Raw genomic sequence first — 27,612 nt, 5'->3', positions numbered from 1 at the left:
TGTAAACATAACTTTTATATGCATTGGGAAACCAAAAAATTCGTGTGACTTGCTTTATTGCGATATTCGCTTTATTGCGGTGGTCTGGAACCGAACCCCCAATATCTCTGAGGTATGCCTGTATAGAAAAGTCCTAAAACAGAATATTCAGATCCTCATTTGCTGCCTTTTTAAATTACCTCCCACATTCCTCTTAAGACTATTGTTCTCAAGCTAATTTATTACTAGTTATAGCAGCAGTATCATTTTAGCACTTATAAAAGTGACTAGATGCTGACCAGAGTTTCTAACTGGTGCTTTAAAAATCACGGGGTAAGAAGATAGTCTCAGGTGGTTTACCTGACAAATGATCAGAACAGTAAGATGGAAGAAAAGAAGGGATGAAATATTTAATAAGAACATGCATCTCTACAAGCTAGTTGGTTCTGAGTTGATTAATTTTGTACATCAGACGTTCTTACTGCACATCCATTGGTCTATACTGGGCAATTTACACACCTAACTGTTCTGGTATAACCATATAATTATACTGGCATGGCCCCACTGTGGACAGTTTTTCTGAAATAAGAGTGCCTTTGCCAGTTTAACTTGCCAGTATAGGACAAGTTGATTAGATCAGTAAATTCCCTTGTGTACACAAGGCATGGACTATTACCAGTCAGCCATTTACTGTAGGCACCTCGGAAGAAGGGAATCTTTAGGAGAGAACAGAGGGTTAAAGGAGTGGCTTCCCAGATCAGTCCTTTCCACTTCTTTATGCCATAGTTTGTCCTCAGCATTTAAGAAAAGCCATTCTTTCGATATTCAACCATATCCACTTCACACATTAGAATAGCAAAAGATCAAACAACCTTTGCCATATCTCCTACTTATTAGTTAGATTTATATGCCATCCTTTCCATCAAAGGCTCAGGCCTGCTTTCAGAGAAGAGCAAAGTAAGTTATGAAACAAGCAAACAAGAGAACAAGACAAAGCAGGAGAAACAAAGTAACTTATAAGGCCAAAATTGTAAAAATAAGCAGTATAGAACCCCTTTCTATACTGTGTAATGTAAGCAGTTTGGGACTGGGACTAACATAGACACTTATAAACTAGGTTGCCAAAACAAACAAAACCAGAAACAAAGTTCACCAAGCTGAGTGGAAGAAAAATCTAACCTGATGCAACAGGAAATACAGCTGCTTTAGTAAGGGTTATTAGACTGCCCAGGTCAGTCACGTGAAAATAATTCAGCACAGCAAACCTCAGTAACACAGAATGTGCCTCACCCTTTTGCCAGAGTCTTGCACAATTACCATCCCTGCTTGGTTTCAGGCCAGACTCTTAAAACAGGGCTAGTCTAAGTGACAGTTGTGCCAAATTAAGAGGATCTAGTTAACCCACTGCAAATCGCTAAAAGAGTTCAAATTTGGTTTGAATTAGTTTTGCATATGCTGGTAGATCACCAATATAAGCTACATCAGTAGCTTTCTCCATTACACTGGAATTTGCCCTGGATGTAGTTAAATCAGCCAGATGCAATTAAACCTGTGTAACTTCTGACACAAACTAGATCAAAAAGTTCCCAAAGGTTCAGTCAGAATGAAGTTAGTACTAAAAATGCACCAGGATACACAATATGACTGCAAAAAAAACTTCAGCTAAACATCAAGACCTATTAGATTGTGGTTTAAGGCTGCTTGAAATGCTCTGAATTATAACTTGAGGGTCACAAGGTTTGATGCTTGCGGAAGCTGCATGTGGCACATGAGGACTTTTTACATTCCTTGAGTCTTTGCATGTCCCTCCTCTCTTTCAAGGATTAACCATAAGCCCCTACTCCCTCTCCATGCCAATAGTTCTGGCTACTCCCATTCTTCTTTCTTTACCTCTGCCAACTACTTCATAAATCATTATGTCAATATTTTAAAAGTATTGAGAGAGCAGGCCCTAGTTATATAGGGACAGGCATTTTCTTCCTGCCAAGAGTTGTTGTTGCAGTCTATTTAGTCATCTATAGATTGCGTGTTTAGTACATATTATTTATTCAGGAGGAATTTCTAAAACATTTTTGAGCTTTCCTGTTAGAAGCACATCCTTTAGAAGTAAGGTCACTTCAGAGAACATTGTATTTTCTGTAGCAGTTTCATTTGAATTCAGCAGTAGTGGATCTCTGGACAGGAAATCTGCCCACTCATGTACAGTTTAAATAAGGACAAGAGTATGCCTAGATATTTTGTAGCTTTGCTTGCCATGGAAGTCTGTTGAATTGCCTGTGAACTGTTTGAGGTGTATTTCTCAAGGAGCATGCAATTACATGAAAAGTTTTTCTTTTTCCCTTCACAAAACTGTGATCCAATTAAAAAAACCCCAAAGATTATTTTTTAGATATCAAACTATTTGAGTTATAGTTGTTTAAGCCAGGGACTCTCTGACTCTCATGCTTAGTCATTGAAGGCCTGATGCAGAGCTTAAGTCAACTAGAGTCTTTCCATTCATTTCATTAAGGTACGGATCTGGCCCTGCAGATGTGAAGCTTTATTTTAAATTGCTGTGCGGAATGCAGTAACTTTCTAGGTACTTACGTAAGGTCTGTTGTATGTAAAAATGTACATAAAATTATTCACGTAATAAATAACTTTATTTTAGGCAAGATTTTGAAGAGTTCAGTAATAGATGGATATTAAAATGAACAATTAAACTAATAGAACCAAAGTCCTGGTTGGGGATTCAGGGGGAGGGGGACCTTTAAGCTTTTAATTAAAGGGTTTAAGGTCTCAGTCTTATATTTAAGAATGAGGATTTTTTTTTTAAGATAAAAGCCTACCATTAGAATTGTAATTTTTTTTTTTTTTGTTCTCAAAGATAAAAAAGGCAATTGTTAAAAAAAAATGCTGTGTTTTAGGCCGACGTGTGCCACGCTTACCAGATTGTGCACAGAAATGGAATTCCAGATGAACAGATTATTGTTATGATGTATGATGACATTGCAGAAAGTGAAGAGTAAGTGATATATGTGGTAAACCATGGTGTTAAAATCTATGTTGTTTACTCTGTTTCGTAATCCTCAACAGTGATCCTAGTTTTCCCTGATTAAAAAAAAATGGCAAATTCTCCGATAAAACCCCCCAAATCCACGATTAAAACAAAAGACCACTATATATACACACGTGTGTGTGTGTCAGTAGATCACAATGCTTTGTTGATATATTTACAGTTTTAAAGCAGTTTGGAAGCCTACCAGTGCCTCAATCACTATAATAAAATAAATTCTAAATACCTATAGGTTGTGGTATTTGTTTTGGGGTTTTTTAATCATGGAAAGTCAGAGCTCCCCCTGCCCCTGTAGCTTACAGAACACAGGGCCAGGCCCCTCACTCCGAAGCCAGAGCTCCCCCCCAACCCCTCCTCAGCCCTGCCAGTGACTCTCACTCTCCCCCACAGCCCCCTGGCCCTGCTGGTGTCCCTCACTCCCCTCTCCCCCACACCCTTCCATGTCCCCCCCAGCCCTTTTGGGGGCCCTCACTCCCTCCCCACAGGCTGCCCCCCCTTCGCTGCCAGGGCCAAGGACCCAAGTCCACAGCCCCCTGCCCCCCCACAGCACTGCCCCTGGCTGCCACCTGTGGGAGGTGGTGGCTGCTGCAGTGAAGCAGCGCATGGAGCCTGGTTCCCCCTTCCCCATGGAGCCAGCTCCTTGCCGGCATGCGCACTTCCGGGGGCAGTGGGGCCCCATGCCCCGAGATCTGTGGGCAGGGGTGAGCTGCCCGCTGTGGGCTTGGGCTCTCCACCCTGCTGCCCTCCCCCCAGGGCCTCTGGTCCAGCGGGCGGGACATGGTGTGGCAAGGCAGAGCAGAGCAGTGAACTGGGCTGGGAAGTTCCTTGCTGCTGTGAGCCCTGTGTCACCATGTGCATGGTCATTGTGCCTCCTGCCTGACAGCCCTCCTCCCACTCCCCCCAGTCCCTTGCAGGCTGGAACTGTCAGCCTGCAGAGAGTTCTTTGCAAAAGGGCAAAATCTATGTGTTCCTCTGTTAAAATAAGAAATCTACATTTTCCTTGGGTAAAGAGGGAAATCCATGTTTTTCCATGGAAAACAGAAAAGCCAGATCCCTGATCATCAGTAATCTCTCTGTGCATGCAGAATCTCAACAGGAGGAACCCCCAAGAACTTTAGAATATAGCAACCATTTCATCCATCACTGAAACAATGTCACTTTGAGACTTGGCTTCCTAAACTTTAAGGCAAATGTTTTATCTTAACTATGGCACCATAAATCCAGAACTTCTTGGTAAATTTTGCATATTGTGGCATAAATAAGCACTCTTCATTTTTGTTATGCTTAACACCATCTTATATAACACTTAAGACATAAACATACTGTTATGGTACGGCCTTCCCAGGGATGGCCATGATGTCCCTAGGGGCCCGTGACCATGCCGGCTCTGCCTATGGGCACCTACTAATTTCTCCTGCTAGCCTCAGCCTTGGGGCTTATATGTACCCAGGGCCCTGACTTCTTCTGGTCACCTGACCGGGTGCAGGCTAATGCCCTCATTAGCCTGCTGCCACTGCAGCCTGCACCTGTGGGGGTTCTGCTTGGCTCCTAGGGGCCTCTCTCTAGGCACTTTCTGTCCTTAAAGGAGCAGGCACACCTTAGTGCCCTGAGACGCATCTTAGGAGTGTGACTGTTTTTCAGTTCAGTATGCTGTATGTATGAATTTAAAACACAGCCTGTTTAATTCCCAAAACAAACCTTTCATAGATTCAGATTCCCATGCATCATCCCTGGGGGGATGTGTGTATGCTATTGTATGTTTGGCCACAGAGCTGCATGTAGTTTCATAGCCCTTTAGTCTAAACTGACTGCAGTCCTCAGCTTTGTTCCCAGAAAATGTTTTGCACAGTGATAGTCACCCCACAGTCAGCTGTATTAGCTGATTAGACAGACTAATGGTGACAGTTGACTGCTGACTATTGCCAGTTAATATTTTGCTATCAATGACTGCAGGACATCATGTGCACAGCAAATGTATCAGCTGAAGTGCAGAAGAGAATATGGCTGCTAATGGCAGAAACAAATAGGGGTGAAAACATAAGGGTTTTTTGCTACACCCTCAAAATAACTTATCTGACCACGTGGCTCAGGATACTATAGCTGAGTATATGTAACTGACTGAGGCACAAAGGTTTCCACATGACTACAAGATCATTTACCAAGAGTTGATGCATTTCAGTATAAATACATGCAAATATTTGGGCTTAGTCAGTCTGATATGTCTTTTTTAATGCTTTTCTAGTTAATGTGCTGGTATTTTGTGATGTGAGTTGTTCTCAATCTTTATATCCAATTTAACTTTCAGAAATCCAACCAAAGGCATTATCATCAATAGACCCAATGGCACAGATGTGTACAAAGGAGTGCTAAAGGACTACACAAAAGAGGTAGGATTGAAGTAGCCTCTATCATTCCCTATTGTACATGACGGTTAGCATCACTCACTGCTCGAGGTAAACTTTTCACTCCCAGCCTTAATCATCACTCACAGAGGATTAAGGCTCTTGTTGATACTTCGGAGTACTCCAACATATTTACCTGAACAGCTTGCCTGGCCAGTGCTAAGATGGTGAATAAGGATGATTTGAAATGGAACGGATCTTTGATAATAGGCTTTTACATTAGTTTTGTACTGCATCCAGACTAAAGTAAAGGGAAATCTTGCATCTAAAACAGGTTTAACTACATGACTAAGTACATGAAAGTATTGAATATGTACTGATTCATTTGTAGGTTCAGTTTATGAAATAATCACTTGGTGATTTTATAGTTTAGCATCCCTTTGCGTAGGCAAAAGTTTCCAATAAACTGAAGGTAGCCTGAAAGGTCTAGGTATATAGCCAGAAAGATAACTGTAAAAGAACACTTAATCAGTTCAGGCACTCATCTAAGTGCTTGTTTTCTAAAATAACCATTGGAACTAATCAGTGACATCTCAAAGGCATTCCTAAGTTGGTTAAAATAATTACGCTATTTCACGGAAGCTGGAAACAGTTGTTGCATTTATCCTTGCGCAAGTCCCTGAACAAAAATATCCCAGGATTAGCATTTACACACATTGCCTTGTTAATCGGGGTTTGGTGAGTGGCTGAATGCACTGCTGCTTTTCATTCATTGATTCAATGATGCAATCCCAGGATAACTGTTCAGACACACTTTGCGGTGTTTTGGAATAATGTGTTATTCTTATTCCGTGAAATTTTTCTAGGATGTATCCCAGGACAGCGGACATGGACATCTGAATGATTGCATTTGGGCTTTGTACTTGTATAACTGGAAATCAGAAGGAGTCTCCCCTTGCCTTCAGAGACATTTAGAAATAAATGATATCATGAAACCTGTCTTAAGGGACTGAAAAATGTCCATCTCTTCACCAAAAAGGAGCAAATGTGCTCCATACAGTCTATGATACTTTTAGGTAGATTGCCTACTAACACTGTCCACTAGTAAATGTTTCACTATTTCACATGTGCATTGACTACAGCATTTTCCCACACTTGCTGCTCTGTTTTCCAGGAGCAGATGTGATTTCACATTACAGTGAGGGGCCATAGGATGTAAGGGCTCATTTATATTGGGAAGTTTAACTGGTATAAGTGAAGATATGCATTTCAAACCATAAATGCACCTACTAAATGATCCTTGGGGTCCCTTCTAACCTGTGATTTTTATAACCAGTATAATTTCTTGCCTAGCTGCTTGTTTCAGTGTAAGAATGCTTCTGGAAATGTTTAAGGCTGTGGGCACAAAAAAAAAAAGATAATGCAAGGGAAGTGGTGGATGGGAATTTCGTTATTCAGTACCTGTTTGACAGTAAGGCCCCTGGCATACATTACACTTAAGACGTGATTAACCAGTGCATCATGTCCTAAGCAGTAAGCTAGCCTTATCTTCATTCAATTAAACAACTGTTCACCAGGGCGCCCTGGAGGAAAACTAGAAGCAATGTCCGCAAACACCTGGAAGATAGTTTCAGGCTGAACATGAGGCAAAACTTCTTCACAACTAGGGCGTCCAGACTATGGAACAAGCTCCCCCCAGAGGTGGTGCAGTCACCTATCCTAGAGGTCTTCAACAGAATACTGGATGGTCACCTGGCTCCAGATGTCTTTCCTACTCATGCAGAGGGCTGGACCTGATGATCCTTTGCAGTCCCTTCTAGCCCTATGGTTCTATGAAAATGGTGTGATAAAACAGGGAATAAGCCACAAAACTTTGTAGCTGGCTCTTATCACTTCTTACATTGAACATGTGGCCAACACTGATCAGCTGATTGGTGCTCCTGGCCTTGGGAGTGCACCAGAGTGAAGTGCTCCAATTTGCTCCCAATGGCTGGGAGTGCTGATCAGCTGACTGGCATTACAGGTCGCTAGAGCACACTGGGCACCCAGCATGTCTCTTGCCGGTACAGGGGCTGCCCCTGCACTGGCAAAAGGACATGATTAAGATCTGATCTGCAAGTCCAACAATCATGCTTCCTGGCACACACGTTTAGCATGGCAGGAAGCCTGATTGTTGGGATCACGGGTCAGATCCCAACATGCCTTTAACTGAATGTCTGTTGGAAACTTAACTGTCTGCATGCATGTGTTTTCCCTGCCAGAAGTGAAACCTACCATGGTGTAGCTTACCCTTCAGGCATTCCTCTGCATTAAAACATTTGTGAATTCTCTTTCAGAGACGCCTTCTATCTAGATGGCTACATGCAGTTTAATACTATAGTATATTTCTTAGATTTCATAGACATTAGGGCTGGAAGGGACCTTGGAAGATCATCGAGTCCAACCCCCTGCCTGAGGGGCAGGAAGTCAGGTGGGGTCATAGGATCCCAGCAAGATAAGCATCTAATTTGCTCTTGAAGGCATTCAATGTAGGTGCTTGAACCACCTCCAATGGCAGGCTGTTCCAGACTTTGGGGGCTTGGACAGTAAAGAAATTCTTCCTTATGTCCAGCCTGAAACAGTCTTGCAGTAGTTTATAACTGTTCGACCACGTCATCCCTTGGGGCACTCTGGTGAACAAACGTTCCCCCAGATACTGGTGGTCACCCCTGATAAACTTATAGGTGGCCATCAGGTCACCCCTGAGCCTGTGCTTTTCCAGGCTAAAGAGCCTTATGGCTCTCAGCCTGTCTTCGTAAGGTCTGTTTTCCTGACCTCTGATCATGCGCGTGGCTCTTCTCTGGACTCTCTCAAGCTTCTCCGCATCCTTTTTGAATTCAGTAATTTATTTGAAAACTCTCTTGATCTATAGGATGTTACTCCAAAACATTTCCTTGCTGTTCTGAGAGGTGATGCTGAAGCAGTGAAGGGCAAAGGATCAGGAAGAGTATTAAAAAGGTAACAGATAAGATGGGTTATGGGTGGACACTTCTGCTGCCATTCAGCAAACCTGGACTTCAAGTGCAATCTAAGTCTAAGCATTTTTCCCATATAATATATCCAAAGGGGTGGTCAGTGACAGTTCCAAATCACTTGATTTAGAGATGTGACCGTTCTTTTTTGGTAATCTCACACCAAATAGTGGCTCTTTATATCTGACCAGTACCAAACACTATATAGATTTTGATACAAGTGTCCATTGTGAAAGACAGTTTTGCCATTAGGGACACAATGGTAAAGAGAGGGGAAGTCTGGAACTACTGCTTGGTGGAAGAAGAGGGAAGAAGTTGGGTCATGTTTAGATTGGCCATTTGTAGTCATTTGGAAGGTCATCCTGCATAGCTGAAGTGTAAAATGATACACATAAATACACGTGGTACAAAGTACTTTGCACTTATTTTAAACGAGCACATGACCAAATTGCTTCTTTCTATTAGCAAACAAAAATGGAGGTACATACACATGTACTTATACTTGTGCACTTCCCAGTCTGCCCTTTTACCCTGCAGCCAAGGATAAGGGAGTACTTGGTATTGGTAATCCCAAGATTCGCTGCTACTCTGCAAAACTACATGGGTTCAGAACTACATAAGACATTGGTGCTTAAAGTGAGGCTTAGATGGAATTTAAGCACCAAAATAAAAGAACAGGATGATCTGTGGTATCATTGCCTAACCCTCTCTTGAAAGGCCATTGACAAATATGTACATAGTAGGAAACTTACTTAGGTTGGTAGAGTGCTGGTACTGTGCATATGCAGAATTGCTACCACCTGGGCCATGTTGAGCATCTTGGCACACATCTCTTGCCTAAGCCCAATCAGGATTCATCACCTACGTGCCTCGTCCAGTAGGCACATGCAGACTGTACCCTGCACAGACTGACAACATGGAGTAAAATACACAACACAGAGCTGGAGGAGGAGGAGATGGGAGTGATAAGTTTTTGTATAATAGCTCAGTGATTAGAGCACTCTCCAGGAAGTGTGTTACCTTGATGCTAAACCCTTCTTACCCTGAGAGGGTGCAAACCCACATCTCCTAACTTCTATAAGAGTGCCTTAATCACTAGGCTATCAGCTGTTCGGGGGCGGGGGGGCCCTTACTTGTCTGAATAAAACAGTGCCACTGTGTAGATTCACGGAACCAGAGAACATGAAAGAGCATATTTTTGTAGCCCTGTAATGTGTTCTGCATGAAACAGCTATTGAATAAAATGCATAAAACAAAGTCCCTTTGTGGATTAGCCCTTAGTGCTTAACTGTACTTGCCATCATGGAGACTTGCTAAGTTGCCATTTGGACTGGAGCATTATGAACTTCTGCAAGCTGTACAGGTCCTTTTTAGTACCCAACACTCAAAGACTTTCAGAACTGAGCTAAGTACAAATCTAGCATAATGGCTAAATTCACATGCAGATCAGTTCTTAATGGAGCAATAGTCTGATCCGGGTTGGGCTAGTTATGGCCACACACGTCAACTTAGTCTTTATATAAGTATGTATACTCTAAGAGGCATAAAAGTGAAAATGAATCTTTAGAATTTACCTGTTGCTGTCATTGATCTATCAGTTATAACTGAGTTAACAAGGACCTCCCAAACCAGATTCTGCGGCTGGTTTATGATATAGTTTCATAGAATGGTATACCAGATGCATCAGAGGATGAAGGAAAACTAATATCATGAATGCCTCCACTTAAAGTGCTGTAAAGCACACACAAACTACTAAATATAGCAGTCAGTTTAAAACCTGAAACCTGGTATAAAGCCACTTGTTTTAACATGTTTATTACTAAGGACAGTTGTGTCCCTATTTGCATTCTTTGTTTCTTATAAATTGGTAGTATATTTGAGACAAAAATATCTGATGCATGAAACCATATTCAGTCAGGTTTATTGTCAATTACTGGTATGTATCTGTCCTGTGATAGGTGTTTATTTATGCAAAAAAACCTAAAAAGGAAATAGCAGAAAGCCAATTATTTCTGATTTTCTATTGACAGTGGTCCTAAGGATCATGTGTTTGTTTATTTCACTGACCATGGAGCACCTGGGCTGCTGGCTTTTCCTAATGATGATGTGAGCATTATTTGAACATTTAAAGTTATTACAAAAAAGTATATATTTCTGTTTATCTGAGTTTCTTGACACATTGTGTTTCTTGGAAAAAATATAAAAGGTCATATTCTGATCGTCTGATTTACATTAGTGTATGAAACTTAGGATTTGGTGTTTGAGCGCTGTGGTCCAAACAAATTACTTAATTGGTGTGTATGTGATTCCATGACTTAGATATTTAGTGCATCATCTGAATTTTTGAGGATTATTTATTTCACCCTTGTTTCTGAGAGAGACAAAACGTTAGATAAAAATGGGTAACTTTTAGCCTTAAATTTGGAATCGATCACCACAACTTAAAGTAGACCTTTTATTGTAGGGTTTTGTACTCTTGTAGACTTTACACTGAAAACAACAATAATGCCATGTAGATAGAAGTAGTAATATTTATTCATATTAAACAGCCATCGGTTATTACAATAAAGTGAGTTCTTCTGTTATTTATTTTGCCAGAGACATTATTAATACACTTTTACTTATTTTTCAGCTCCATGTAAAAGACTTGAATAAGACCATTCATTACATGTACCGTCACAAGAAATACCAAAAGGTAATGAAGTTTTATCAGAAGTTGTGAGCTTAATAGGGCAACTAAGGCAGAGGAAGTATGTTTGTGCGCCCTTTAGCTGCACTTCCAATAATTGTTTAAACCAGCTTTTTCTGGAAGTGTGAGACATACCCCCTGGGAGGTGCCTGGAAGGGGGTTGGTGAGTGCGCATGAATCGCAGCTGATGATGGCCACTAATTACCAGTCAGTGGTGAACTGTAAACCCGCAAAAGTTAGTTTAAACACTAAAGTAGTTAGAGAAGAATGTTTTGGATGTTTTGAATGTTAGAGGATGAAAGTTTTGGATCAGCATTTAGACCTTAGTGCAGTCATCTGACACCAATATAATTTGATCTCCTCTGAGGGAAAACAGCCTAGACTACTAGCTCACCACCAGTACAGCACACCTTCCTGTGCTTTGTTCACTTCATGCTGTATGCTTTATTACAGGAAGCTTGGGGTTTTTGAGCAATTATAGCAATAAAATGTAAAAACAGTTTAGCTGAGGTCACAAGGTCACTAAAGTACCTTATGTACCAGTTTCAGCACAAAGGTATTTTGAGTATAGAAATCTAATCCAAAAAATATATGTTTGCTTTAAAAAAATAAAAACTCCTAACATATTACTGATTACTTCAGAGAGCTGTAGCTGGTTGCATTCAGAAATGTGTAAGTGGTGACCTATCACAAAAATATTAAGGCTATAAACAGTTCAAATGCATTCATTTTTTGTACATAAAAAGACTAACCAACCACTTAACTTTACAAACAGATACCTGTAAAATCTTTGCAGGATGGTTAGAAGCCTAAGCAGTGCCATTTCTCTCCACATACACTTCTTGTGGTTTTTCAAAACAGAAGAGGAATTTTATTCACTCTTTTGTAGACCTATATGTAGTTTCAGCAGGGTATCAGTAAGTACAGAGTAATTACAGCTTAAAAGCAACTGAAGCTCTTTTCTGCCTTTCCCAGTGTTTTTTCCAAAAATGTCTGACTTATTCTATAGATGGTGTTTTATATTGAAGCATGTGAATCTGGATCAATGATGAACCATTTGCCTGATGATGTCAATGGTAAGCAGTCAATATTATTTTTTTCAATATGGCCAGGACTGCCAGTTATAAACGTGCTATGTCACAAATGGACTGGAAGTCTGAGAGGTACTGTCATTCAGTAATTTACTGAGACTTGAGTAGGCCAAGTAGCCAATGTATGGCAAATTTCATTTTTTGGACATTTGGTTTTGTCCCTGATCAGATGTAAATAAAAAGTTTAGAGAGGTTTTCAGCAAATCACAAACTTCAAGAAAAGCTTATTTAAGAAATAACAGGGCTAGGCTGTGTTCTATCTGTTAGTGTACTTAGGCATCTAAGTGCAATTCTATTCTACCATATTCAAGTCCTGAAAATTCATTCAAGCATCTACTTTTGTAACATACTGTCTTCTGACTCTTAAGACAGTCACAGAAAAGCAGCAAAGAGGAAGAGGACCTACTCTTTTTTTACATTAACTTTTTCAGGGACTCAGGGTAGAAAAGTGATCGTATTAGGCACCTAAACCTACCTGCCTAATTGGTGGAAAGCAATCTACGAAGCGTCTCTACGAAGAAATAGTTCCCAGGCACTGCAGTTGATCAGTTAAATACATGTTCTTGTAAGTTGCACCACTGCTAATAAAAACAGCAGTTTCAACAAGCAGTTCTTGGCTTCCAGGATCTGTGGCTCTGAGTAGACATAGGACACTGACCGTAAGCCATATACAGTGTGGGCCCATCCTAGCTCAATAGTTTGGAGACTGCAACTCCTGAGCCCTAGCCCTAGTCAGGGCTCTCAGGCTCCCTGGCAGAGAGCAAGCGACTGGTTAGACCCAAGATTTCCAAGGCTTTTAGACTGCATGGGAAAGAGCTTGAACATTCTTGCCTGCATCTTGGCTATGGAGCTGTAAATCTGAAACAGGGTCCATGGTTCAAGGGTAAATTTGCCTAGTGGATTGCCTTAAAATGACTAAATACTCAATTCCAAAATGATTGCTTCCCTCCCCACCCCCCATTCAATATGGGGAGAAGGCTTGTCTTGGATTTGAGTGCAAGCCTGGGGAGGGGGATAGGCAGCTGCTATAGCTCCAGGCAGCAGTGTTTGCAGCAGCAGCAGCAGCTCTGACCGCAGCCCACCACTGCTGCATGGCCAAACAAGATGTAGAGCAGGGATTGGCAACATTTTGGGGCAAAGTACCAAAAACATCTGCAAACTGTACTTGCAAGATGTTGGTGTGCCAGGAGTAGAGATTAGGGGAGCCATGAGGGGCCCAATTTTTGTTGTGGCAGCACAACCCCAGCTCCTTCCCCACTGTCCACCCAAAAGGTGCATGTGCCAAGCAGAATGCCTTTATGTGCCATGCTCTGGCATGCGTGTTGGGGGTTGCCTACTCCTGAGCTAAAGGGACCATGTGCTCCATGCCCTGGGTTGGAGTGGGGCCAGGGCCAGAGCTGGAGCCATGGTGTAGGGTAAGTGGTAGTGGGAAGCAGCAGGTCAGTGGCTTTTTCAGTGGCACCAAAACTAACTGAACAGAATATTTATCAGGCTCATTGTTTCAATTCAGACCATAATACTTGGTCATGCAGATCAGTACCAAATTAATGGGAAGATGTAAATGAAGGCTGCTATTCCATTTGTCTTACAGTTTATGCAACTACTGCTGCCAATCCTAAGGAGTCTTCGTATGCATGCTATTATGATGATGAAAGGCAAACTTACTTAGGGGACTGGTACAGTGTCAACTGGATGGAAGATTCTGATGCAGTGAGTTATTTAGATCAGACATTTGGTGCTTCCTTTAATTTTTTTTTCTTTTTTTAATAAAGTTTTTTTTTATCCTTTAGTTTTTGCACAAGAGTAAAGATTATTTATTCTCATAGGTAGTAATGTGGAATGGGGTGGCTGATGAAAACCTTTCATGACTAGTTTAGTCTTTGTAAGGTTTACACATTTGGGTAATTAGTGTAGTTCAGAAACTTAGACTGCTTGTAATCTTCACCTCAAAAAAGAAGAATAACTATCAGATTTGAAATCACTTAACCTGAATATAACAATTTGATACCATATTAATTGTGAGGATTTTTTAAAACAAGTTGCCAAGTGCAAGGTTTCCTAGTGATCCTTAAATAAGAAACAAAGGCCACTGCTATTCACTGCTGTTGTTTTGGATCGAAGATCCATCAGTCATGAAACACTTCAGGGATTCTTATTCTAGCTCATCTGTGCCCATTTTGCTGAAAGATCACTAATAAAGCAGTTTAATAAGATGCTGCAGACTCCTGTTGTCAGTGCAGAGTCACTAACTTTAAATTAAATCTCCTTTGAGAGTTATAGAAATTCACCTTATTCTCACCCTATGGGAGCTCGCAATGCCCTTCTTTGTCTTCCTTGCAGTTTTAGGACAGCTGAATTTAAATATCTATGATAACATGACCTTCTTCTTGCAGGAGGATCTGAGAAAAGAAACGCTTCATAAGCAGTTTCAGTTAGTGAAGAAACGTACTAACACCAGCCATGTGATGCAATATGGAAACAAAGTGAGTATTCATTTAAGAGGAGTTGGGAGTCAAATATGATTTAGGTATCATGTTTCTCCCCACATACTTCCATCCCTTTAAAATTGCTGGGGTATGAGGATTGAGATCCTGAGGTTCTAAATACATTTCACAAACAAGCCCACTCAGAGCTGGGGAATCACAACTCACCATCTGTATGCAAATCTTTCTTTTACCGCATTCATTCTTCAGCTTGAAGAGAAACTCCTGGTTTCTCCTTCACTCTCATACCCTTCCTTTTACTGCATGATCTACTCTACTTCCTAACTCCCCATGCAAGGGCCAGTAGCCATTTGCTATTCTGCAGCCGCTCCAGCTTGTACATGCATCTTGAGCACGGAGTGCCATTCCAGCATTCAGTCTACTCTGTTGTTCTTTGCTGTTGCTTTGAGGCCTAGATGAGAAAGTAGGCTAAAACAACAAGGCAGGGAGGGTAGAATAGTAGTTACAGTAGACCTGACACAGGGCTTTTCCACTAGAGCAGGGGGTCAAAGATACAGTCCGCAGAGCCCTATCATCTGGCCCATGATGCTACCTGTGAGTTTTGGACTGGACCAACATGTTGCATGCAATACAGGCCTAACTGGCTTCATGCACTGCATATGGTGTGAGGGGCTGGTCTGTATGCACTGCACAGTGGGCCAGGAGCAGGGTGCCTGCTGCATGTAGTGCCCACAGCAGACTGGCCCTGTGAACTGGATCCAGTGTATGAGGCTGGTCTGCAGTACAACCCAGCCTACACACCAGCCCCACACCACTCATCTAGCTTGTGGGGCCTAATGAGTTTGATACTCTTGCCCTGGAGGGATTTGACAAGAGGAAATTTGATCCTGGCCGTAAAACAGGAGATTGAGAGTTAGGACACAAGGGGTGCATCCAGACATGGGTGAACACTTGGTTCCCTGGGGACAAGTAGAAGTGGCATACCTTGCGCCGCCGCTGCTTGTCCCTGGGGATCACCCATGCCGCTCATGCTTTGGCGCACAGCAAGTTGCCTTGGTGGGGTAGGGGAGGCTGGGGCCAGCACTGTGCTGGCCCCAGCAGCCTTACCTGAGGTCTTGAGGGCCATTCAGGGCTGCAGCCATGGTGATTCTGCCTCAGAGCCTGTCTGGCGGTGGAGCACGGCTCTGGGTGGCTCAGCTCTGCTCTTCAGCAGCGTGCGCTGGTCTAGCATGCATTGCTCCTTTTCTTTTCCCTGCAGTTTTTTTGACCCCTGGATATCCACAGAGAAAAAACCTGGTGCAGCACACACTTGGGCAGCGCGCCCTTGCAGCACGGAGAACGCTGGAATGTATGGTATTTGTTGCTGCAAACATGTTTGCAGCACCTCATACCTCATGACCATGTTCATCGGGATGCGCCCAAAGGTTCTCTTTTTGGTTCTTGCACTGACTGAACTGCACATTGCTTCACTTTGCCTTCCCTTAAAAGGGCTGTATACCTGTTCTCAGAGCACTATGAGCTGTATTGAAAATTGCATTAACGTTCTTGGGTGGAAAGTGCTATACATTGGCATGCTATTCATAAATGACATTATACCTCCTATTACACACTATATCAACAGAAGTATCCTTTAAAGCATGTCTAAAATTTAGGTGGTATGACTTTTTGTGTTGGGGAACTCTGAAAATTAGCCATTTTAGTGCAGTTTGGATTTTGTGACACAGCACATTTAGAAAATGAATATGTTTTTGTGGCTATCTAAAACCTGAACATCAACAAAAAATCTTCAGTATCTGCGTGTTTGCTTTTTCATGTGCAGAGCATTTCATCCATGAAACTGATGCAGTTTCAGGGCAGTGGAAAGAAATCTACCCCTATTTCTCTGCCACCCGTGAAACACTATGATCTAACTCCTAGTCCTGATGTGCCTCTTGCAATCATGAAACGGAAACTGATGGCTACTAATGACATGTATGAGGCTAAGAAGATTGCAGAGGAAATGAAAACATACCTAGAGGTAAAATTAAAATTTTGATTGTTCCTAAGACTATTTTAAATTCTGTCATAGGGCCGTAAGTCAGGAGTTGCTCCAATCCTATTGTTGGGCCCAGATTATAACAGAATGCAGCTCTGATCAGTAAGCATTATCTGAGTTTTTCTCCATTATCACTTAAAATCCTGTGATCAACACACAAGGTACTATGGTGGTAACCTCCCAAGTGGGAATATAAATGTCTGAACACAAAAATTAACCTGGTAGGTTTTATTTCCAAGAAATGTATTTGTCCATCTCCAGCCATTTTACAAAGGGAAACTATACTTCAGACTCATTATCTACTTTAGTGCTGCTGAATTATCAGTGCAAGTGTTGAAGGTCAGAGACATTCTTCCTGAGGGATACTATAGAAGACTAGCCACTGTTTTTTATTTCTTTTTTTGTAAGGAGACCTAATAGGTGGGTTTATTTGGAAGTTGACAATCTGTAACTTTCCCCATCCCCAATTTTCTTTTCATATTTTCTTAAGATTATAAAGAGTCTGTTTTTTGCACAGGCTAAAGAGCTTATTCGGGAATCCATGCGAAAGATCATCTACCTCATCACAGCATCAAATGAGCTTACTGACCAGATTCTGTCAGAGAGGCTGACCCTGAGCAACCATGATTGTTACCAGGCAGCAGTGGACCGCTTCAAAGCCCAGTGTTTCAACTGGCATATTCCTAAGGTTAGCTATAACCCAGTAAAGCTTGTCACCTAGGCAAACATGCTGTTCTTGAATGGTTTTGCAAAACTACATTTTTTATCCACAAGCAAACTGGAGCCTTGAACACCGCTGGAGCTAATCTTTTCTGAAAATGTTACTCACAGTGTTAAAAGCAGGAGGAAAGACCCTCCAATGAGTCATCTACAAGTAACAAGAACATCAAACACATCATTAACATGATGAATATTTACTAGCTTTTATTCACATCTACTCTTCACTAGTAACAGGACGTATTCAATACTGATTTTTAATCACCATGAGGCAGTTTGTTGATATAGTTGATATAGTTTCATTCTTGTTGACTCCATAGGAGTAATTTTTTAGGTTTAGTGCTTCTTCTAGGGTGACATCTAAATACCGCAGTGAAAGGTGAGCAATTCCTTGTGCTAGGCATTGTACAGACAAATTCCAGAGAAATGAGTCCCTCTCCCAATTAGACAATCTTTGTCTTTCTTTGGGAAAAAGTGCTTTCTAACTGAAGCAATGGGAGAGGGACTCATAGCTCATAATCTGAGGGTTAGAAAAGATACAATAAAACAAGCAAGCAGACTAGCTGGGAAGATGAGGCAATGGTAGAATACCTAGAGACATGAGGTGCAGTGGTTACTACACATTTATTTAGTACTTGTATAAATAAGTTTATACAAGTATAAGTACTAAATAAATGTGCAGTAACCTGAGTTACTGCACAGTTGTGCCAGCAAACACCTTTTTTGTGATGCTACTACACAGTAGCCTAATAGTACTATGCAGTAGCATCGCATCACAGTTTTTGCCACGTGATGCTACTGCTCAGTAGTATCATGCTACTGCGCAGTCAGCATCTCATGTAGATGTGGCCAGAGTTCAGCAGAAAAGCAGAAGTCATAGGTTACCACTTGCCTACTTGTTCAGTATTGACAGCCTGCATTTCTTTTGAATAAGAAGCAGGCAGATCACCTGCCATAAAGAGCTTACATTCATTCTAGAGGAACATCCCAGCTGCTGCAGAGGACATGTTGTTCTACATTAGAATGTTGTTAGGATTATAAATCATGAGAGAGTGCAGTGAGATTTGGATTAAAAGAAGGATGGATGCCTGACACTCAGGGATGCCCTCACATTTCATGGAAAAGTACATTTAAAGAATGAAAGAAGGACAAGTTTGACTGGGTATTAGAATATTCCACCCAGGAACCTTTGGGTGTTAATGTTATCCACAGAGATCTTTAATTTCTATTTAAATGGTGCTGCTGTTTAATTTTGAAATGCTTATTGCTGTTTGTTTAATTTCAGTATGAATATGCGTTGAGACAGCTGTATGCCTTGGTCAATGCATGTGAAGGAGGATATCCCACTGACAGGTAATAAAGCTTGTCACGTACCATGCATGGTCTCATTTATCATTTGAAAAGCAGAAGTTGATAGTAGGCAGTAATATAGTTACTAGCTGCATGTTTTTGCTAGTCTGCCAGTCAAGGCTTTTATAAATAGAATTCCTCATCTACAAGTAGTACAGCTGTTTCTGAAAAGGTGCTTCAAACAAAACCAGTCGTAATTTATATGATCAATTCCAATACCCTGTCAGCATTTGGCACCAGTTTTCGTGTTTAAAATTGTCAGTGGAATAAATCTAAAACTATACAGACAATGGAGTTTTTCTAATTGCTGTTTTCTCTGTTGCAGAATACAGCTGGCCATGGACCTAGCGTGTCTTGGAAACTATTGAAAACAACATTCAAATTCATAATCCTTACTAAGAGCGATAGCCTTTTTGAAACTCTAATAATCAGGACTACAGATATGCATGTAAATGAAGAACAAGGTCAACCACTATAGCAGCTTTCAAACAACATGGTGGGAGCTGTATCAGACAGCAGTGATCAAGTTAAGCGCATGAAAGTGCTTTTTCCCCTTCACTCTCAATCTGTCTGATAGAACGGTTGATCGACATGAGGCATTTTAGAGGGTTTAGTGCTACAGGCGGGTGTTTTAAATGGACAGAATTTGTTCAAAGTCCAGTGCAAATTAAGAGTTCCTGCATGGACACTATGAGCAATATCTATTGGCAACCCTAACTTTGTTAGCTAAAAAAATGATTTTAACTCATTGTTTTGCCTTTGAAACTTTTGATACTATTACTAAGTAGCTTTTAAACAGTGGGTATTATTAATTAACTTAAGTTTACAATTGGCTATTTGCAAATTGGTTGAAGACTGAAGAAACCAATGTTTGTAATTACAGCTGTAAATCATTAACAGTTTAAAGAAATTAGCAGCACTTGAGAACGATCACATTTGTTGAACTGTGGATGACAAAGGGCTTCAGGGTCAGAAAGCACTGTTCCCCAAAGAAAAACAAAAATTGTCTAATGCTGTAACTTTTAGTACCAGTATCTTGTAAGAAAGCCTGTATGCACATAAATTGCAAAAGATTGAAGAACACTGGAATTATCTGTGAATAAAAAGAACTGAATGTTTCATCAACTTCAAACAATGTAGTGTTCCACAACTTATGTTTTGAAGCAATTTTTTTGTTAAGTAGAGCTTTTCTATGACTTCCCTAAATCCTGTATTTATCTACTACTTACATGATTAAGATGCAGCCATCCTTATCTTCAAATGCATCCCAAACACATTATTGAAGGAGTGAACAGATCACAAGTAACAAGGCACATGTTAAAATTTGTGGTGTTTTACAACAGATTTTAAATCTCCATATCTTAGAACAAAAACCTTCCTTAGTTCTTCATTTTCAGAAAATGTGTTTTTCTGAAGGAAGGTATGGATTAGATTTCATTGCTTTTTCACTCTTCTAGGAAGGGAATGAGTCTGAAGGAAAGTGGGTCGTTGTCTGGAGTGTGGTTAGGTACTCTGGTACACCCAAAGGCAGCAGTTGCTTGAAAAAACATTTATATAGGGAGGAGTTCACGGCAGGGTGGAGGACACAGTTTCATTGTCAGCTTGTTGCTGCTCCATGAAGGCAGAGGATAAAAGGAAAGAGCCAGATTACACAGTAAGTTTCAGAATGGACATGGTAGAATAAAGTATTTGGTTATTATTTATCATTATTATTGTTATTGTTAATAATAATCAGCCTAGGCCTGAAAGATACAAGCCTTTCCCCTTGGGCTGCCTGAAGTTCTGGTTAGATATTTTGTAGCTGATTATTTCTTTAGAGCAAACTTGTTCTAGTGGATAAAGGTCTAAAAATAAGAACACTGAACACCCACAATGAAATGCAAAGATAATAATGATGTTTGACTTCATACAGTAAGATGGGGAAGAAGAGACATACAGACCACACTGTATAAGGCTCCAAGCCTGCAAGCTTTTACATACCCAGAGATGTGGATGTATCCATGGAGGCTTGCTAAAGGTATAGGTGTTCATCTGTGAGATACAGTGCTTGTGCTGTCTCTAATAGTGGAATATTGAAGCCAATAGGTTAATTCCGTTTAAAACAACAACATTAGAAGACTCCTTCAAAGATCTGTTTAAATGCATACATCTAGCTAGCTAACCTGTGGGTGCAACTCTTACGTTGCATCTACACGAGACACGTCAATGTGCATTACGGGCATGTCTACATGTATGTGCCTTTAATGTACATTTAAAATGGCAAAATTAGGATAATCGCACCTAAATTTGACACATGCGAATGCAGGTGTCAAATTTAGGCGGAGTTTGTTAAAGCACATTAATACATGTGTAAATGTGACCTGGCACTAACTTTAGTGCCAGGTCTTCCCAGCCACTAGGGGTATATGGTAGGGCTGCAGGGACTTGGCATTAACTTTAATGCCAAGTGCACTAACTTTAGTGCCCAATCCCTGCACATGTAGACACCTGCCAAGTTAAGTGCTTAACGCACCTTAAATTTAGTAGTGTTTAAATGCATATGTAAGCACATCCTTAGCGTCCTCCCCAAAGGCAGTATATTTCCTGGCCTCCTAGAGCCCATGAGTTCAGGGCTCTAGTTATTTCTTTTTCAGTGTTTCCCTTTTGTAAAAATACATTTCCTTTAATGTAAAGCCTGTACATTTAGGGCTTAATTTAAGAGTACAACTCTCTATAGACCCCATGTAACAATAGAGCAACTTTCATCTGAGCTCTCTGAGTCTGGAAACAAAAGGCACAGAAATTAGATCACCTGCCAGGGTCCTAGCTCCCAATCTCACTTCCACAACTATTATCTATCTTGGACATTTGCCTGGGTTAGGGCTGGGCTCGGAGTAGGTGGGAGTCAGGCAGGCTCAGCTGCAAGCCCTGCTACAAGCAGCCTGGACTCTGTGGTTGGCAGCAACTACCAGAGCCTGGGCTGGCTGCAGCCAGGAGACTGCAAACAGCTGCTCTGGGCTCTGGCATCAGCTCCATACCAGCAGGTGCACATGCGCCTTGGAGCAGGCAGTTGGGATGGGACCTGAGGCAGCACAGCCCTCCTGCTGTCTGCTCTGAGGTGCATGTGCAGTCGCTGCCAGCATGGAGCTGATGCTGTGGCTGTGGAGCCTGGCGCAGCTGTTTGCAGCCTGCCTGCTGTCTGCTGCAGCTGCTGAGAGCCCAGGCTGGCTATAAACAGCTGTGCCGGCAGTGGGGAAGAGGCTGGGGTTGCAGTGCCTTAGGCCACTCCCGCAATATTTGTTCTGAGGTGTGCGTGCACCTGCTGGTATGGACCTTATGCCAGAGCCCAGAGCAGATGTTTGCAGCATCCTGGCTGCACCCGGCCCAGGCTCTGAGTAGCTGCTGCCAACCATGGAGCCTGGCCTGCTTGCAGCAGGTCTTGCAGCCACCCAGCTGCCTGCTGGGAGCAGTGCGGGCTTCGTGGCTGGCAGCAGCTGCCTAGAGCCCAGGCTGGTGGTGGTATGCTGAGCAAAATGGCCCCATGCGCCATTCTCGGCACATGTTCCGGGGGTTGCTGACCCCTGGACTAGATGATCTCTTGAGGTCCCTTCCAGCCTTACTTCTCTATGATAGTTATGATAACTAAGTTGCCAAACGGCCTTAACTTATTCAAACTTTTTAAGCTTTATTCCTTGTGTAGAACACTACTGTATTTAGCTAAAGTCAAGCAAAGTGGCTTTTCATGCCTTAAACCCAGGTTGATTCCTCTAGTTCCTCTTCATTCATTACTAGGAAATATCTAGTAAAACTTGTTGGGCATGCTGACAAAGAGGGTAAGACATCCTGGGCATGTCTACACAGGATTCTAAATGTGTAGTAGACTAATTTTATTGTGTATCACAGCAAAAGCTGTGCTAATGCACAGTAGAATTAGCCTACTGCGCATTAGCATCATTAAAAGACCGTGCACTGGCACTACTGCATAGTAGTACTGGTTACTGTGCTTGAGTTAATACCTGTTATTAAAGGTACTAAATTTAATGTGCACTAACAATGGCACACTAATACACATGTAGGTGCGCCCCTTGCTATGCAGTGAGGGAGATGCATGTGAGGCTTGTTCTGGACTCATGCTAATGCCTACCCTTTATCAGCTCAGCAGTAAATTGGCCCCTGTGGAATCAAAGGCAGCCAGTCATGCTGCTAGCCACATCACTCCCTGGTGCATGGTTGCCTGTAGTAACTGGTGTGCCTAAACCTCCAGTGGACTGTTTGTTTCAAATGGATCTTTGACTTTTTGTCTGCAAAGTTGGTGGCAGATGTATCACAGCTGTGGTCTGAACAACTCCAGTGTCCAGGCTTCCACCTTTGTTAAGAACATGGACACAATGGCAACTTCTGGCTGTAGGAAATCTACAAGTAATGCAGAAGACTCCTGAGGACCATCTTTTGGCACATTCTTAACAAAATATTTGCATCTTCACAGATAACTCTTTGTGCAGCACTCTTGCAACTCCCTTCATTCTCTAATAATAAAAAACAAAAAAAAAATGTCACCTGGGCACTGATGCATTGTTCCACTCTTCAATGTTGTCTGTTGTGAGCTTGGTTCAAACCTAGATAGGCTAACATGTACTGTTGCACCCATCAGGCCTGAACAGCTTCCAAATTAGTGCGTCTACTTGTGCATATTAATACAATGCACTAAACTCTGGCAGTAAGCATGCCAGAGTTTATTGCTCCTGAGTGCTGCATTTACATGTGTGCTTGGGACCACAGCACATTGGGCTGTGTCAAAGCAACCCTGACTGGAGCTGCTCTGCCCCAGTTCAGTGTGCTGCAGAAGGGCTGGCTGGGGCATGAGGATGCTCCAATGTGGGGCTAGCCAGCAGGCAGTCCCCACATTGAATCACCGTCATGTAGCCAGCCGCATCAGTATCTACACGTGCATTGTTGCATACAAAAAAACTCCACGGCAGGATAATACTTGTATTTGCAAGTACTACCCCGCTGCAGAGTTCGTTAGTTTACTCCAGCCTAATAGCAAAGCTGAGTAGTCTACCTTGCAGTAAGCACCACCTCTGGTTGTGTCCAACATCTCTGTACATAATCCCATTTAAATCAGAAGACTTGCAGACCACACTTCTCCTGTCACTGCCCCTGGCCTGAGTGGCATTGGGCAGCGAGAGGAAAAGAATGACAAAAGTCTTTGCTTTGTATACCCCAATTAGGGCCAGGCAAAATTTCATCCTTTGTTTTCAACAGAGTTCACAGGTTTTTTTTGCCTCCCTATCACCAAGGATACCTTGTGTCCTAAGGAGGCAGGAATCAGATATCTGTCACTCCAGTGCACTGGGCAGAGAAGCTGTTTGGTTTCAGAAGGTGCATCTACACCAGAAGCTTTGCTGTGCTTTAGACTAATCTAGCATGCAGTAAAGTGTCACCATCCCCATGTGTGCGGCACTTACCACACATTTCATTAGTCTAATGTGCCATTTGCTAGTACTGTCACATGCAAGTACTAGATAAGTGGTGCATTAACTAATGCACAGGAGCGCACATATAGATGCTGATGTTGGGCACAAACTGCACTTGGTCAGCCACACCAGCAGGGAGCCAGCTCCCTGCTTGGGGCAGAGCCATGTGTCTAGCTGTTTCTCCAGACCCGTTCGCTGTCCCAAGCTGGCCTCCAGACCCTGGAGCCCGTGTCAGCTGCTGCTTGCCCCAGGAATCATGTCTTACCAGTGTGGACACAGGTCAGCCAGAGCAGCCCTGCAGACCCTAGCTCTGCCCCCCAGAGCATGTGCCAGCAGCTGCCTGGTCCTTGGGCTCCATGCACCTCCAGTGTGGGCACGTTCTGGCTGCCGAAGCCCCGTCTCTGCCCCCCGGGATTCCACGTGGGCACAGTCTGCCTCCCAGGCACCATGGCCCACCTCAGCGGGCATGTGTCAGATGACACTGGCACCTGCAACCCCATCCTGATCCCCCCAATGCCCCTGGCAGCAGCTGCCATGGCAGCCTCCCCAATGCCAGAGACAGCGCCCTGGGGCCCAAACAGGATGAAGCAGGAGACCATAGACCTCATCATGATGTGGGGTGACATGAAGGTCCAGTGGCAGTTCAGCTAGGCCACCAGGTCAAACAAGCTATTCTACGTGGCCATGTTGAACTGCAGGAGTGTGGCCACCAGCGCTCTGGTTGCCAGTGCCACATAGAAGTCAAGGCCCGGGGGGTGGGGGGCAGTGCATCCAAGTCACGGACCAAAATCGTCGGTCCACAGCTGCCCACAGGTCTGTGCTCTTCATGTAGCAGTTGGACTGGATCCGGGGACCAAGGAAGGCTTGCCACATGTACTACAGCGCAGGTGGGCTGCTGGAGCCTGCGCCATATCACAATGTAGAGGAGGACTCAGCGGGGCAGGGCCCCTCAGGGGACCAGCACCAGTTCCCAGCATGCTCCCTAGCTGCAACCTCACCTGGTAGCTTGGGCATCCCAGGCCAGCACCTGCCAACTCTGGCAGTGCACCCCAGGGCAGGGATGGCCCCAGCAGCAAGGGGCCCTGGAGCGGGGCACTGTGCCTCCCCATCCCGGGGTACCGCAGGCAGCCGGACCACACCACAGACTGAGTCTGCCCACTGGGAGCACCTACCGCACCCATCCGGTAATCCCCACGCAGGGAGGAAGGCTGGGGGTAGTGGACACCATGGCCACCCATGCCCACACCAGCTCACCCACCTGCCCTCAGACTGCATGCCTGGAGCCACAGGCCCCACTTGGGGGGGGGGGGGGGACCTCCCCTTCACCCTTGCTGGCTGAGCTCCCTCCCACCAGAGTTTTCCCTCACAACACGCAGGGAGGCAGGAGGCAGTTCAGCAGCCTCTCAGCTAGGCAGCCAGGGGCCTGTCACATTGCTGGCAGCAGTGATCTCCTCGGCTGTGGGGGTCAGGCACTCATAGAGGAGGCAGAGATATCCCCTCCAGGTGGCAGTGCACATTGTGGGGAAATGTAGGCTTGCCTGGGGCACTGTTGAAGCTCAGGGCCCCATGCCAGGTTCTCGGCTGCACCCAGGGAACCATGGCAATCAGAGGCAGCAGGCTGTAGTAGATCAGGGATTCAAGCAGCTTGTTGTGCCCAGGTGACTGTGAACAGGGGCACACTCGGGGCACAGCCCATGCATGGTAGGAGCCCTGGCCCAGGGCACCTCTCCGGAGAGGGCTGCCAGGAGGAGGGAGGGGGCCTCAGCAACTCTGTGTCCCAGCCAGGTGGGAGCCCCTCACCCCCAGAACCCAGGCACCATGAGTGGCATGGGAGCAAACTGCCTGGCCTGTAGGGAGGAGAAGGGGTGAGGGGAGTTGGTTCAGCGCAAGCCTGGCAGCTGGCAGGGGATGGGGATGGGGAAAGCAGGCTGCCTGTGGCAGGGGATGGGGATGGGGATGGGGATAGGGAAAGCAGGCTGCCTGTGGCAGGGGATGGGGAAAGCAGCCCTTGTAGAAGCAGGGAAGGAAGGCTCAACCAGCAGCTGCCTGTGTAAGAGCCCACCCAGCCAACTTACCATGGACCCTGGGCACCTGTGGGCACATGACCCCTGAACTGAGGCCAGAAGGTGCAGTACAGTGCATGTTATCTCTGAAATGTCGCAAACTCTCATAAAAAGCCTCTGTGTCCTTGCTGTGCGGGTCCAGCAGCTGCACAAGGGGGAGACCCACCAGCCACGGGTGAAGATGCAGCTGCAAGGATGCTGCCACCATTGACCAGTGTCCACCACATGTGCTACCTCTACCAATGGCGCACCCAGGACAGCATCCTGCTGCTGGACCAGGTGGTCACTGTGCTGGATGAGAAGCTTGTGGACTCTTGGGCCTGGTGAGCCCAGAACCAGGTGAGGGAGCAGGAGAGGGACCAGGCATACCTTTCCCTTGAGGAGAGGCTTACTGCCTTCCTGGAGAGGCTGGGTGAGGCCCAGGACCAGCAGGGCATCATGGTGGCCCAGGTGGTGGTGGTGGTAACAGATGAGGATCACCAGATTCTCAACACTGTCCTGGCCCTGGCTGTCAGCTTTGTGCCACCCAATGCCTTGCCAGCCAGCTGCAGCCCAGTGGCCCCTGGCAGCCAGCTGGAGCCCAGCACCAAGCCCCCAGTGGGCTTGGGAGGCGGTGGAGTGCCGCCTGCACTGGCCAGGGCCCTCTACCCCCGCTCCTGAACCTGGCCCCTCGGTGGTATGGCTGCTCACCCTGCCTCCATGAATCCCTTGAGCAAGGCACATGGGCCCTGCTAGTCCTGACCCCACGGAGGAGGGGAAGTGGGCTGAGTGGGCTGGACAGCACCCACCCTGGCCCCCAGGTCAGCCCCCCAGCTACCTGGGCTCATTGTGGCATCTGCACCTGTGGGTGTTACCAAAAGCTTGGGTGCCTCTGGATCTGCACCATAGGTCAGAAGCTCCCCCCTAACAATTGTCAGTGCACTACTGTGGGGGGGAGCGGGGGTTGAGGAGGGTGTTGTTCAAAAGTTCCTTGTGCACATGGTGCCCTGGCCCCTGCTGCTGGATGTGCAGCGCACCCAAGGCCTTGTCAGGAGGGATAACATGGGACAGACATGTTGGTGCTGCTGCCACATCTGGTGCTCCTAGTGCTAGGCATCCTCTTCCTGCCATGCCTCCCCTGCCCAGGATAGCCTTCCTGGAAATCCCCTTGCCCACCCTGAACAGGTGGCTGACATAGCGCAGGCTAGTGGGTGTAGCAAGCTTTAGGAGGGTGATGGCCTCCTGGGTCTCCAAGGGGAGGGGTGGGCACATGGTAGTATGCTGGCTCACATTTGTGAGAGCCCGGCAGGACAAATTATGCTGAGGGGAAACCAGCAGGGGTTCGTGGCAGGCAGATCGTGCCTGACCAATCTAGTCTCTTTTTATGACCAGGTCACAAAA

The 27,612-nt window shown here is 44.3% G+C and overlaps 1 protein-coding gene across 1 annotated transcript in view; it reads left to right on the top strand.

Annotated features, from left to right (window-relative positions):
• The window catches only part of LGMN (legumain), a 38,039-nt gene extending 18,191 nt beyond the window's left edge, over positions 1 to 19,848 (top strand). The window contains exons 3-14 of the mRNA XM_019552439.1: positions 2,886 to 2,983; positions 5,340 to 5,421; positions 8,288 to 8,373; positions 10,418 to 10,493; positions 11,020 to 11,082; positions 12,086 to 12,152; positions 13,759 to 13,877; positions 14,561 to 14,650; positions 16,431 to 16,628; positions 17,164 to 17,334; positions 18,649 to 18,716; positions 19,039 to 19,848. Of these exons, the coding sequence (XP_019407984.1) occupies positions 2,886 to 2,983; positions 5,340 to 5,421; positions 8,288 to 8,373; positions 10,418 to 10,493; positions 11,020 to 11,082; positions 12,086 to 12,152; positions 13,759 to 13,877; positions 14,561 to 14,650; positions 16,431 to 16,628; positions 17,164 to 17,334; positions 18,649 to 18,716; positions 19,039 to 19,081 (1,161 nt within the window). The 3' untranslated portion in view covers positions 19,082 to 19,848. The remainder of the gene's footprint in view (positions 1 to 2,885; positions 2,984 to 5,339; positions 5,422 to 8,287; positions 8,374 to 10,417; positions 10,494 to 11,019; positions 11,083 to 12,085; positions 12,153 to 13,758; positions 13,878 to 14,560; positions 14,651 to 16,430; positions 16,629 to 17,163; positions 17,335 to 18,648; positions 18,717 to 19,038) is intronic.
• The last annotated feature ends 7,764 nt before the right edge of the window (positions 19,849 to 27,612 follow it).

This window comes from Crocodylus porosus, unplaced genomic scaffold (genome assembly GCF_001723895.1).
Source record: "Crocodylus porosus isolate Cpor-Errol unplaced genomic scaffold, CroPor_comp1, whole genome shotgun sequence".
In the NCBI taxonomy this organism is placed as follows: domain Eukaryota; kingdom Metazoa; phylum Chordata; order Crocodylia; family Crocodylidae; genus Crocodylus; species Crocodylus porosus.
Note: the sequence above shows the minus strand (reverse complement) of the source record. Positions and strands in the feature narration are given on the sequence as shown.